This window comes from Bactrocera oleae, chromosome 4 (assembly GCF_042242935.1).
Source record: "Bactrocera oleae isolate idBacOlea1 chromosome 4, idBacOlea1, whole genome shotgun sequence".
NCBI lineage: Eukaryota > Metazoa > Arthropoda > Insecta > Diptera > Tephritidae > Bactrocera > Bactrocera oleae.
This window is the reverse complement of record NC_091538.1, coordinates 60,118,231-60,131,195: the sequence shown is the minus strand read 5'-3', so window position 1 is coordinate 60,131,195 and position 12,965 is coordinate 60,118,231. Positions and strand designations below refer to the sequence as shown.

The 12,965-nt window shown below is 32.7% G+C and overlaps 1 protein-coding gene and 1 long non-coding RNA gene across 5 annotated transcripts in view; one reads left to right on the top strand and one right to left on the bottom strand.

Annotated features, from left to right (window-relative positions):
• Positions 1-12,965, bottom strand: part of shn (schnurri) — a 156,393-nt gene that overhangs the window by 8,770 nt on the left and 134,658 nt on the right. For all 4 annotated transcript variants that reach the window (XM_036357864.2, XM_036357873.2, XM_070109210.1 and 1 more), the window contains 2 exons: positions 258-1,704; positions 71-191 (listed from right to left, as the gene is read on the bottom strand). In XM_036357864.2, the coding sequence (XP_036213757.2) occupies positions 71-191; positions 258-1,704 (1,568 nt within the window). The remainder of the gene's footprint in view (positions 1-70; positions 192-257; positions 1,705-12,965) is intronic.
• Positions 9,598-10,981, top strand: LOC138857116 (uncharacterized). The gene is made up of 2 exons (XR_011396088.1): positions 9,598-10,100; positions 10,161-10,981. It is a non-coding gene; the product is annotated as an uncharacterized lncRNA (long non-coding RNA).

Here is a 12,965-nt window from a genome sequence, read left to right as displayed (position 1 = left end):
AAAGACAACACGCATTGGCATTATATTTAGAGATCGCTGTTCGATATTTTAAGCAAATATTTGCACTTACCACATCCGAACTACTGTTGCTCAACTCCGGATCGCCCTCCTGATCGGAGCCGCCGAAGAGGCCATCATCGGCGCTTATGGGCACCGCAATGCCGCGTTTCCGTGCAGCGTGCGAACGCGATCTACATAAAAAAATAACATAAATGATTATATATTTCCCCCAAAATTTGTATGTTGCTACAACTTACCGGCAATGTTTGTAGTAATTGCTATTCGTTTTGAATGCTATGCCACAGATGTCGCACGGGTAGGGACGTTCGTTGGTGTGCGCGCGTATGTGCTTCTGCAGCACCGACGGTTTTGTACAATTCAGATTGCAATAAGGACACACATAGCGTCCAGTGCTGGCATTGCTGTTGCCACCACTATTCTGCTGATTCTGTTGATTCTCATAAATATGCGACAAAGTTTGCGGTATTTGCTCCGCTTCCAGCTGCTGCGTCGCACTGATACTATCATTGTTATTGTTATTGCTCTCACTGTGATTGCTGCTATTTGCTGGTGCGCCACTGTACTTAATACTATGCGTATTGTTATTATAATTTGACTGCTCCACTGTTGCAACAACCGTTGCCGCCGCGTGCGCATGTCCATTCGTTAACGGCAACGCGGCAATGGCACTTTGTACATAAGCGGCGGCGGGTGGCGCTGTGCTTTGCGCGTTCGTCACCGCTGTGGGCGTTGGTGTTGTTGCCGGCGGCGGCGATATTGAGCTCGTCGACGCCGCTGAGGATAGCGAGGTGGTGCGTGTTTGCGCCGCCTCACTGCCTGCCTCACTACTAGCGCTACTGCCTACGGCATTGACGCTCTGGCTGTCCGCCACCAGGCTGTCCACGTCTGTGGTGCTGGCGAGTCGTTTGAACTTTTTGTGTAAATACCGCGCGTTATTCCAGGTATTCGGCTCGGCGGCCGGCGCTGCCACTGGCGCTGCGCCTGCTGCTGTCTCCGCTGCTTTAGCTGTTGCTTTCATATCACTACTATTGTTGACATCCTGTTGTTGTTGCTGCTGTGATTGGTCACTTTTGCGCGCCAACTCATTTTGACTTAAGGTAAAATTATTTTTACTTAAACTACTGTTACTAGTATCACTGTGTTTGTTGTTGCTGTTGTTGTGGCTGCTGCTACTGCTAGTGGCGGTGGTTGTATTGTTGTTGTTATTAACACTGGTTGTGACTGTTTCAGATTTTACAACAGTCTTTTGCTCTCCTCTAGCTTCCCGGGCACGTGCCGACTTGCTGCCTTGTGTGACTACCGCTGCCTCATTGCCAATCGCAAGTGGATCTTTGGCACCGCCAGCCGTCGCCTTGCCATTGCTGCCACTCACTACTGTCTCCGTTGCAGTGTAAGCAGCCAGCGCTGCGGCGCGTTGTGCAGCTGCTGCTGCCGCCTTTGCCTGCTTGGCTGTTTGTTTCGGCACTTTGACGCTATCGCTGGCATTTGCTTGCGCTTCGCCGCCTTGTGTGCGATATGTGCCGCGCCTTTCTGTGGCACGATGATGATTGTTTTGTAATTTTGTTGTTTTATTATAGTGTTTTGCTGTTGTAGTAGTTGTGGTGGCAGCTTCCATATTGCTGTTGCTATGATTTTGTTGTTGCTGTTGCGTTTGGCGTGATTGCGCTGTGCCACCTGGATCATCTGTAGAGATTGAGGGAGAGAAAGAGATATAGAGTTAATATTAGTTTAGAAGAGTTTGTGTAGCTTGTAATAAGTGGTGCATATTATAAATCATAATTTGTAATGTATATTATTGCATTAGAAAGAAATTATGAAAATGTTATTTGAATATACTATTGTGGAGAAAATAACTTTGAAGGTTTGCAGGGAACAATTATTGGAGTTTGCATCTCAACATTTATATGTATAGTCGTATCTCTTTGGTTTCGCAACATCAATGTTCCGCTGAATTTTTTAACAATATTATTGTTTTGCAACATCGATGTATCGCAAAATTTATTTAACTCAACTTTAACATCAAATATCTCAATATTTATGTATCGCACCATAAAGGTATCACAACCTTTTTTGTTTCGCAACATCGATATAATTCAGCATTTTTGTTTCGCAACATCAATGCATCATAACATTTTTTGTTTCTGAACATCAATGTATCTCATAATTTTTCAAAATTTGAAAATTATGTCAAAATTTTCGTATCTCAACATTTATGTATCACAAGATTTCTCGTTTTACAACATCAATGTATTTCAACATTTTTGTTTCGCAACATCAATGTATCCCAACAGTTTTTGTTTCGCTACATCAATGCATCACAAAATTTTTCAAAATTTCAAAATAATGTCAAAATTTTCGTATTTCAAGATTTTTGTCTTGCAACATTTATGTATCACAACACTTCTCGTTTTACAACATTTTTGTTACGCAACATTTCTTCAAATTTCTAAAACATGTTTTTTTTTCAAAAAATTCAAGTGCACATACATTTTTACTATAGTTTTTTCAAATTCGATATGTTTATGGTACTTAATTGTATTGATATTTTTTTATGACAACCCATTTTCTGCTTTCTCCTCGAATAAATAATTTTTATAAGTATTTGACGAATTAATTTTTTTTAGTTTTGCCAAAATTCATAACTGATAAACAAACGTAATTTAATAAAGTAAGAACTGCTCATTATTCACCGGGCACAATCATAAAAAGCCAAATAATAAAAATAATAATAATAATAGATATCAATTAGATTAGATATTATTTTTTGTGTTACTTCACCATGCCATTGCTGGGCATAAATAACAAAAGAATACTTTTAATTTTTCACATTTTGATTAGACATGAATAAACATGTGTGTGAGTCAGTCATTAAGTGCATAAATCACACAGGTAGTTCCAACTTTTTAACATCATGCCAAATGCTTACAAGTTTACATTTCCGAACTTGCTAAAGTGTGTATGTAATTGTATGTGTATTAGTGTTGGAATGCGCCTAGTGTGAATAATACCGTTTTGCGATTTTTTATTTAACTAAGCAGCCAGCCACTTTGTCTGCGATTAATTTTCCCTTGAATTGTGTGTAGTAATTCGCCAAAACGCTAAATACTAACTACATATGTATGTTTGTATAAAATATATAGACAAATACATATGTAATCATAATGACAGTAATTGATTAAGGTAAAAAAAAGGTAGACGCGATGTCAGGACAATTCTTTACAATTTATTTTATTTGCATATGAGTAACTGCGGTTGGCTGCTTATTTGGAAATTCATTGAAACAAGTTTTCTCAACGCCAATTTAATTGGTTGGAAACGTTTTTTGTGCTTTCGCTATGTTTCTGTTCTGATGATGAAACAACGTGCTTCACTCACGTTCATAACTCAACAAGTTTTCTTATTTCGCAATTTTTATTGTTGCTTTTGATTTTGTTGTAATATAAATGTACATGTTGTGCCGTAACCATTTATAAAATTGTTTATTGTTTTGGTAACTTGTTATCGAAATGTGAGAAAAATTTATCGCGGTAAAAAAAATATTTTCAGAAACCAAGCTCACTTATATAGAACATTACAGCTTTTTACATATTATATATTAAGTTTATTTCAAAAAAGGGATCGCCATTTATATAATATGTTTTAGGAGTTACATAATCGATAACAATCGATCAAAAACCAATTTCACCCATAACTTTACAGCTTTTTACAATTACTAAGCTAGTTTGAAGAATGTGCCTATCATGTCTATGTTTTGGAACTTTTTCCCGATACTTAATCGATAAAAATCATATTTGGTTGGTTTTTCGACGAAATAAAATTTCCATATTATTTAAACATTCGAATATCAAGATTTTAACTAAATTGTTAATTTAATAATTTCTTCTATATTTTCAGCGTTTCAAATAAACTAATCGTGTTTTCTTCCCTAATATTTCCTGTTTTAAGGTCTTATACTTATAATAGTCTAATATTAGTGTGTATTAAAAAAATTTTATATTTCATAAAGCTTTCATTTTAAGATTTCACTGTTTAATCCACCGTTACTTGTTGTTTTTAGAAAAGTGTCACTTATGCTTGACTTTTAATTGAATTTTTTTTTATTCTATACTATTTTATATTTAAAGCTTTCATGTGTCAAAAGCTTTTATTTTAAGCTTTCACTATTACATTGTGGGTAATAAAAAGTACATGTCTTACAATGAAATAAATTAAAACTCTCAATTTACACATTTTCGTAACAAATTAATATTTTTGAGGTATAAAAAGCTTTTATTTTCACTTGAAATTTTTTGAACGAAATAAGGAGTTTTAACAAATAGCAAATAAGTGAAGAAAAGCTGTCACATTTCACCTATACCTTTTTTTTTTAGCAAAAACAGCATATAGCAATAGCAATCTGGAAAGCTTTCACTTCATAAATAATGAAAAGCTGTCTGCATAAATGTCTTTAGAATTTACTTAACGGCATATAGCAATACCGATCTTGAGAGCTTTCACTTTTAAGCTTCGATCATAAATTATAAAAAGCTTTTTGCCTTGAAAGCTTTAAAACATTGCTTAACAGCATATAGCAATACCGATCTTGAAAGCTTTAAACTTTACTCAATAGAGTATAACGGTAACGATATTAAAAGTTTTCACTTATAACTTGCGACAATTAGTAATAAAAAGCTTTCTGCCTTGAAAGCTTTTACATTTTACTGAAAAGCCTTTATAAATATCATTTGTTTGCTTATGTAAGACTATATCATATATATAAAAAAATTTCCATATATGAAACAAAAATGTTTGAATTCCTAACACTACATAAATTATGACTTATATAACACTGCGGACTACCAACCTAGCGCTAATTAATTGTTTGCTCGTTATAAATATTAAAAATATGCAATACATACAAACGCATTTACACACATACATACAAACACACATATTCGTGTTATATTAAGTAATATCTGTCATTTGAATATTTTTATGGCATTTAAGGTGCTTTTTGTTATGGTTTGGGGGAATTTCCGAAACTCAACACATGTTGGCGCTTGATTTATGAACGAATGCGACTTCTTGTCGCAAAAAAAACCGAAATCAGGTGTATTTGTATTCATATATGTTTGCTTATACTAAATATGTGCGTCTATTTAAAGTTTTTTTATTGCATTACAAGTTTATTAAAAGTTGAGCTGGGCGTGTGTTTTTTTTTACTGGCTTTATGCATATTTTAATATTTTACGAACATTTTTTCGAATTTTAATATAATCGATTTTTGAGTTAAGGTCCTACGTTGAGCTCAATTTTTTTTATTCCTACAATGCTAAAAAAAAATACAGTCTATGTTTAAACAGCTTTTATATAAAAGTAGCGGATTGTTCTTAAAAACTGAGCAATATTCACATCAGCATGAGCAACCAGCTAAGTGATCAAATAAGTGCTTAACTATTTAAAACTTTTATTGTTGCTTTTTTATGTACCGATTGTGAACTAGACAGATGGATTGTTGAAATAATCACCTAGGTATGTATTTCAGAATAGATATACATACATATATGTATATGTATATAAACAAAAATATATATCTATATTACACAATTGAAGTGTTAAAAATTGCACTTAGTTGTCAAACACACGAATAATTTATGGCCAAATAATAATTAAAACAATAAGTGAGTGCATTTCAAGTAGCACAATAAGTGCATAAAAATGTGTAGTAAAAGAGAACAACAAAAACAAGTAATAATAAAGTAAAACGACGTCTTGCGAGTCATTTAATTGCTCTACTGTTACTGATAATGTGAGCACTGACGTCAGAAGAAGTCAAGTGATTGACAAAGCAGCGAGACAAAAACGACAAACATACGAACGCAAAATAAAAATAATAATAATAATAAAAGTAATTAAGAAAAATAAAGGAAAAATATGCAACTGATTATGAAATTGCTTCAATAAAATCCGAAAAAAATCATATAGAATTAAAAAAAATATATATATATTATTTTCGAAACCAAAAAAGGAGATTTTGAATTGTTTTTCGAAATTTTTAGTATAACAACAGAGTTTTTTAAATTAAAGCTTACTGAAATGGAAATTTCATTCTCTGTAGAATATATATGTATATTGGGAATCAACTCAACACTTCCTTCTCGAATGCCTCGCTTTTGCCAGATCAAGGCTAAAACAGCTCGGATCTCATACTTTTTGACATCCAAGTGAAATAGCGGAAATAGAAATAAAGCACCAAAGCAGATTTGTGATTGGTTCATATCGCTACAGTAGTTTTTAGCTGGCTGTTCATAGTCTGAGTGTGATCTTCAGCCATTTAACCTAAGCTAACCTAATATGTATTTGGCACTAGTTTGTTTCGCATTAAAAATTCGACTGACAGTTACTTAGGAGTCAAGAAAAAATATAACATCAATTGAAACATTATACCCACCCCACAAGTACGTTTTACCAATTCTCATAAAAAAGTATCTATATGCAGATTTATAAAAATTACGAAGAGTCACTAGTATTAAGTAAATGTGTACTAAGACACATTAGGGGCCTACCGAATTAATTACAATCCATATACATATGTTTACACTAAATTGATAAGCATATACTTAAAAAAAAAAAAAAACGGTTGCAATCTCTAAACTGGCGTTTGGAATAAGAGCAAACAAGTTAGATAATTCAAAATTATATAGTATGCAATTAAAAGCTTAATCTACATACTATACAATATACTATATATAAGTATACAGATTGTATATAAGAAATATTAATAGAATACAATCTGAAGCGAAATCTTGACTTTTATGTGCTATACAGTTGACTTCATTGCTTTTTAAGTGAGCTGAATTATAAATATACCACACTTTAAGTGATTTTACAGCACGTTGTGGTATTTTTAGCGCCGCTGAATACAAGTTTGTTGTGAGCTTACAAATTTTAAATATTATATATGTGTTTTTGAGAAAATTTTTTGGCAAAACTTATTTTAAAATTTATGTAACATAATAAAAGTAATAAGAATTGAGTTTAACAGAATTCAGTTGTTAGCCAATTAGCAATATTTTTGTCTCTAAACTAAGGTTTTAAAATTAATTTTGTGTACCAAATTTTGCAAAAAATATGTATATGTGCTATTCAAAAAAAATTTCGATTGCGCTGAATAAAGTGCCGTGCTAATCAGCAGCATTCTTTAATTGAAGTTTTAAGTTAACGTCTCTAAAATACGTTTTCAAAATTGATTGCGTTTGCGTTTAACCTACAAATAGATATACGCTCAATTCAAAAACATATACAATTTTTTTCGATCGCGCTGAATAAAGTTCTTTGCTATTCAGCAGCATTCTTTATTAAGAATTTTTAAGACAACGTAATTCTATTTTATTCTCAATGTCATTCAACAACTTTCAGTGTGATTTACAACTATTCAGCAGTATTTTTGTTAAGGTGAATTCAAATTTTAAACGATTTTCTTTAAAATTATGCCACCATTTGAAGTGCTGAATAACACTGCAAACAGCAACGTTTATGTTTTGTACTTTTAAAAGCCTTTTACGAACCAGCTTGCTTGTAGCAAACTGAATCAGCCTCGAATATATTTTATATTATTTTCATACAGCTGAGTAAGTCTTGAATTCATTTGAAATTATTATTTTATAAGCAGTTAATGTAAGTATTTACATAAAGTCACAGTTAATCTGAATAACCAATAATACTATTTACTCGGTACTGTCGCGCCTTTAACGCACTATATGATATAACCGTATCGTTTTCCACAACACAAACCAAAACACAGTAACTTGCTAACACACTGACTCATTTAACCAGTTTCAGACTGTCAGACTGGCAACCGCAACTATTGGTTTCAGCAGCCGCGCTAACAAAAACAAAGAACACATACAGAAAGTACAGGCACTTCTTAGTTTCATGACTATGTGGTGATAAATTGCACACGCCAATTGTGGTAACAGTAAAAGCAAGCTGTATAAAAATGCTGTTATCGTAAGATTACTCGCTAGCTTACTCACACGCTCACTCATTCACTCAGTCGTTTACTTACTCATTTACTCACTTCATAATGCCACCGTAACTAAGTACGCCTCGGTCACTGTTATCACTCGCTTTGACGTGTTTTATGGAATTTTATTATTTTGTTAGTAATTAAAGCAATTTTATTTGTTGTTGTTTTACATTTATCACGAAATTTTTCACATAACATTTACTGTTCAAATTCAACTCACTTTGCTCTAATTTGTTTAGCTAAACGTTGAGTGTGCTTGTTCTTTTGATTACTTGCTTCGAATTTTGCAAATTAAGTTAGCAAATAATCATACATACAAACAAAAAATGTTGTGTTTACTAATATCATATTCTTTGCTCTGATATCTAACACACGCAATTTGCCACTTCACATGCCGCCGCTCACCTCTTACGCACCTCGCCGTGCACTCGTACATGTGATAATAGCCGGCAGCAACAAGTGTGCGAATGACTGAACAAACGACAGTCACAAAGAGCATGGAACATGTGTACACGTGTACTGAAGAGATTATGAGAGATGGGAGGAGCAGAAGAGTGTGTGTTATAAATGATGTGGCTGTGTGTTGAAAATTGTTTGCGCGTGTGTGTGTATGGCTTTCTCTGCACAAACCAGTAGTGCGCCCGTGCGTATACGTGATGTAGATTAGCGTTATTAATGATACGCCAGCACGGTGCTGTCATATTTGTTTTGCTTGGCGATTTTTTTCCTACCTTTTTTATGGCCGCTACATATTTTCGTTAGTTTGATAGCGAATTTCGAATAAATGAAAGTTGTGATAACGCGAAAATGTGTTGGAAATACCAACAAAATGTCATTTATTATTCAAGCATTGCGAAGTGGTGTGTTTACTTTATTCGGCGCCTTAATATTTTACTTTAATTGATCATAGTTGCGCGTGATTGACTCAGTTAAGAATAAAAATAAAAAAATAAAACTAAATAAAAAAAAACTTGTCTACTTATAGCGTTGACAGACGGCAGCTGTAATCCAGATTAACTGCTCGCTTACTTAATCAGATCCAAATATGGGTGACAGTCAGCAGCAATGCGAGTTAATGAAGAGTTGATTGACATTTTAAACAATTTCAATCAGCTCCATTTCATGGTGGAGTGTGTTTGAAGGCTCAAAGCTTTCATCTGTCTAAAGCTTTAATGCCTTAACCAATTTACTTGTAAATTGCAAATATTTTTTATTACAGTTAATCTGCAATACATTTATTATTTACAAAGGTTCTGTGAAAGCTTTAGGCAACGATTACTCAACTTAATAAACATTTAAAATTTTTGAATCAAGAAAAGCTTTCATATATATAAGGCTATCAGCGTTGAAAGCTTTCAGCGTTTCAGTCATTTATTGCAAATACTTTGCACTTTTTTTTGACAGTTACAATTAAGCAAATTAATAACAATTTAAATATTTTCTAACATAAAAAGCTTAGGTGAAAGCTTTCATCGGTTTTCAGCTTTTATTTTCAGCTTTCACTACTCGATTGGGAGTAATTGAAAATAACCCTAAGTAAATACAACATTCTACTGCACTTCATCTGTCTAGAACTTTCATTTTAAGTTTTCCCTACTAGATTGAGCGTAATTTAAAGTAAGTTTATTGCAATGAATTAAGTAATTATTTAAATAATTAAAATTTAATATTATTTAAATAAATAAAAATTATTAAAAGCTCTTATTTTCACTTGACATTGTTTGTTTGGTTATAAAATAACGAGCTTTAACAACAAGCTGTTGAAATCGACTGGGCACAAAAGCTTTCACATGCCCATTATATCTTTTTTAGCAAAAACTTCGTCTATCAAAACGACGTGAAAAGCTTTCAGCGTCGACCCAGAAGTAGCTACAAGCATTTCACATTGAAAGCTTTCAACTTGGCTCAAAAGCTCTCTAAATATCAGCATACTCTAAATAATCACATTTATGTTAAGTTTCGAAACCCACAACAACCAAAAGACAATTAAATGTCAAAAGCGTCCACAACGTTTCGTACTCACAACAGCTGACGGATAGTAATTTTGAACTAAAATAGCCACGCATACATTGTGAGTATATAAACAATGAAAGAAATAGAAAACAATGTTTATAAACTATAACACTTTTAGTCACATGTCCACTAAGGAGGCAGGGCCGGGAAATGTTGGCAAGCAATCGAACGGGATATGCGTGTGGTTTGAGGAAAGAGTAGCAGAGGCCAGCTGTTGATTGACGTCTAATGGCGCTTGCAGACAACTTGCTGAATTTGTTGGAGCCGTTGAACTGACTACATTAATGTGTATAAATACTTTTAAGTACGTCTGTGTGTAAGCATGCTGTGGCATCGCGGTTATTGCTAGTGTTTATTTGTATGACTGGTGGTGTTCAATGTGCGTAGTGTTGCGAAAAATAATTTGTTAAGAATTGTGCGGTGAATTAGCTGAGTTGAGTATGATGCTCTTGCGTGTATGTTCGGAGATTGCTCCATTTTTTGCACGATTTAAACAGTATTTTTAGCATTTTCTTTTCAAATCTTATATGCCACAATGATTTTATTAGAAGTTGCAGTTTGAAATTTTTTTATTCAACATACCATATTTTCATTCTTTATGTGAACTATGAACTCAGTTGTTGGAATTAGTAAAGTTTATGGCGAATTGTAATTCATTATATCATTTTAAAAAGTGTAGTTTTGGTTTACGAACAAAGCTTAATGCTTTTTGGGAATAAAGCTTTCACTCGAAAGCCTCGATTCGTAAGCTTTCACTAGTAAGGAAAGCTTATAAATAAACTGAAAAGTATTATTAGTCAAAGATACGGAATTTTTAAAGTTTCCGTAGTCATTTTTAATTTCAGTTAATTTAATCGCTTTGACAATAGAAACTTTTGTTAAAACGACGATCATCTTTTTCATTACGGAGAGGAATAAAATCACTACTCTGAACTGTAACTTTGTATATGTGTTATAAATGCGAAAAAGAAACATTTTTAACTAACATTTACTTTTCTCATAGTAAACAAATAAAATATTTTATGAAAAAAAGAAAACTTTCTTAAATACATTTTTTTGTTTGAACTTTTTTGTTTTTTTGAATAGAATTTGTATAGACATACTTACACACATATATGTACATATGTATGTGAATATAGCGTGTTCATTGTTTTGTTCTCGTTTCTGTCTTACGTAACTGCTTGGCATACAGCAAATATTATAGTTTCGCACCCATATGTTGTAATTAAGCATTTTTGCTTCAATTGCCTGATTCAATTAGCATATTGTGGCGTCTAGTTCGTTAAGTGACTAGATTTTTAAATACTTCTGATGAAGCATGTTTAAAATTGTAAACTCAAATTATTATTTTTTTGCCAGAGTGAGCGTATGTAGTATTTTTTAGCATTTACTTTTACACAACTTCAATGTGTGAATGCGCTGAATAAGAAAAATATTGGCTTAAATTTCGACATATGCACATATTTGACATTTAAAATTATAGTAACAAAGTTAAAAGTAGGCTGAATAGCTTAAAACTATATTCAGCAGCGCTGAATTTGATTTTTTTATGTGAAGATGATGCAGGCGTTTGTTAACAATACCTATAAACAAATTCAGCTGGGCTGAATACGGAAAAATTTAACAGCTTAACAAATTACTTCAAGAAAAGATTATACTTAAGTGTTTGCGTTGACTAAAATTCATTAAAAATAATTTTAACATGAGTTAATATAGCAATATAACTGTGTAAAATAGCTTAGTATAAGAATCAGCTTAGCTGAATATATTTCATGGGCAGGAATCTCAAAGTTGAAACTTTTCTAACTTCTATATGAACGAATAACATGCTCATGAAGGCGCCTATTACGTAGAATACTGCATCATCTGTATTTACGATTTTCAATGCTCAATGTAAATGAAAAATAAATATTTACAGTTTACTGTTCGTTTTTGTAGCGCCCGTTGGCGCTGAGCAAAGTACAAAGGTGCGCATAAAAATGAAATTATCACTTAAATGACAGCAAATATGAATACAACAAGACAAAAGTAATACAAAAAACAAACATGCATTGTAGGAGTGTAAATGTGATTGTGAAGAAAATATCAGGAGAGGCGTCAAAAAATTATAAAACAATATGCTGACACTAATTTAAATGAACAACAATGACAGCAAAGCGTATATTCTCAAATTACAACAATAGTTATATGCAGTTGTATATATGCATGTGTGTGTGTACAATTGCACTTGTATTTATTAATATGTATGCAAGTGTTTCCGTCTAGCGACAAATTGACTGTGGCGTGCATATTTTAATGATTGAGAGGAAAAAACATGTTGAAGCGCGCTTAATGACGCTGAATGTGATAATAGCGAGTCAAAGCGCATGGCTACAGAGGCATACACACACATCTACATACAAGAAAATAAAAGTAAAAAACAAAATATTTAAATTTAATATATGTACATATATATGTATATATGTAGGTATATGCATATCTGTGATTGTCGGAGTCAAATGTTAACTCGGAGAAGTGCGAAGAATTGAAAGAATATCATGAAATATTGATTGCATCTACAAGCACACACACAGGCTGATATCTATGAAGATTCATAGCTGTATGTATTACCTCCTCGGTCAACAAATTAATAAACACATACAAACGCATACACACCTTGCAGTTGAGTTTTTGATAATGAAATTTTTTAAAACGTTTTTTCAGTCCTTATCAAAATAAAATGGAATATTTATTTATCTCCATTTATAACTTAAAGCTAAGCACAATTTTTGCTATGGTAAAGTACGACAGGCTTCTTGCGTCAATGAATTTAATTTGAGGATTGATATAGTGCGCTGGAAACATTCGAATACAATTCAGCTGAGCTGAATATAATTTATTACTGCAATTTAAGAAATTTCTTCAAAGAAAATAACATTTTTGA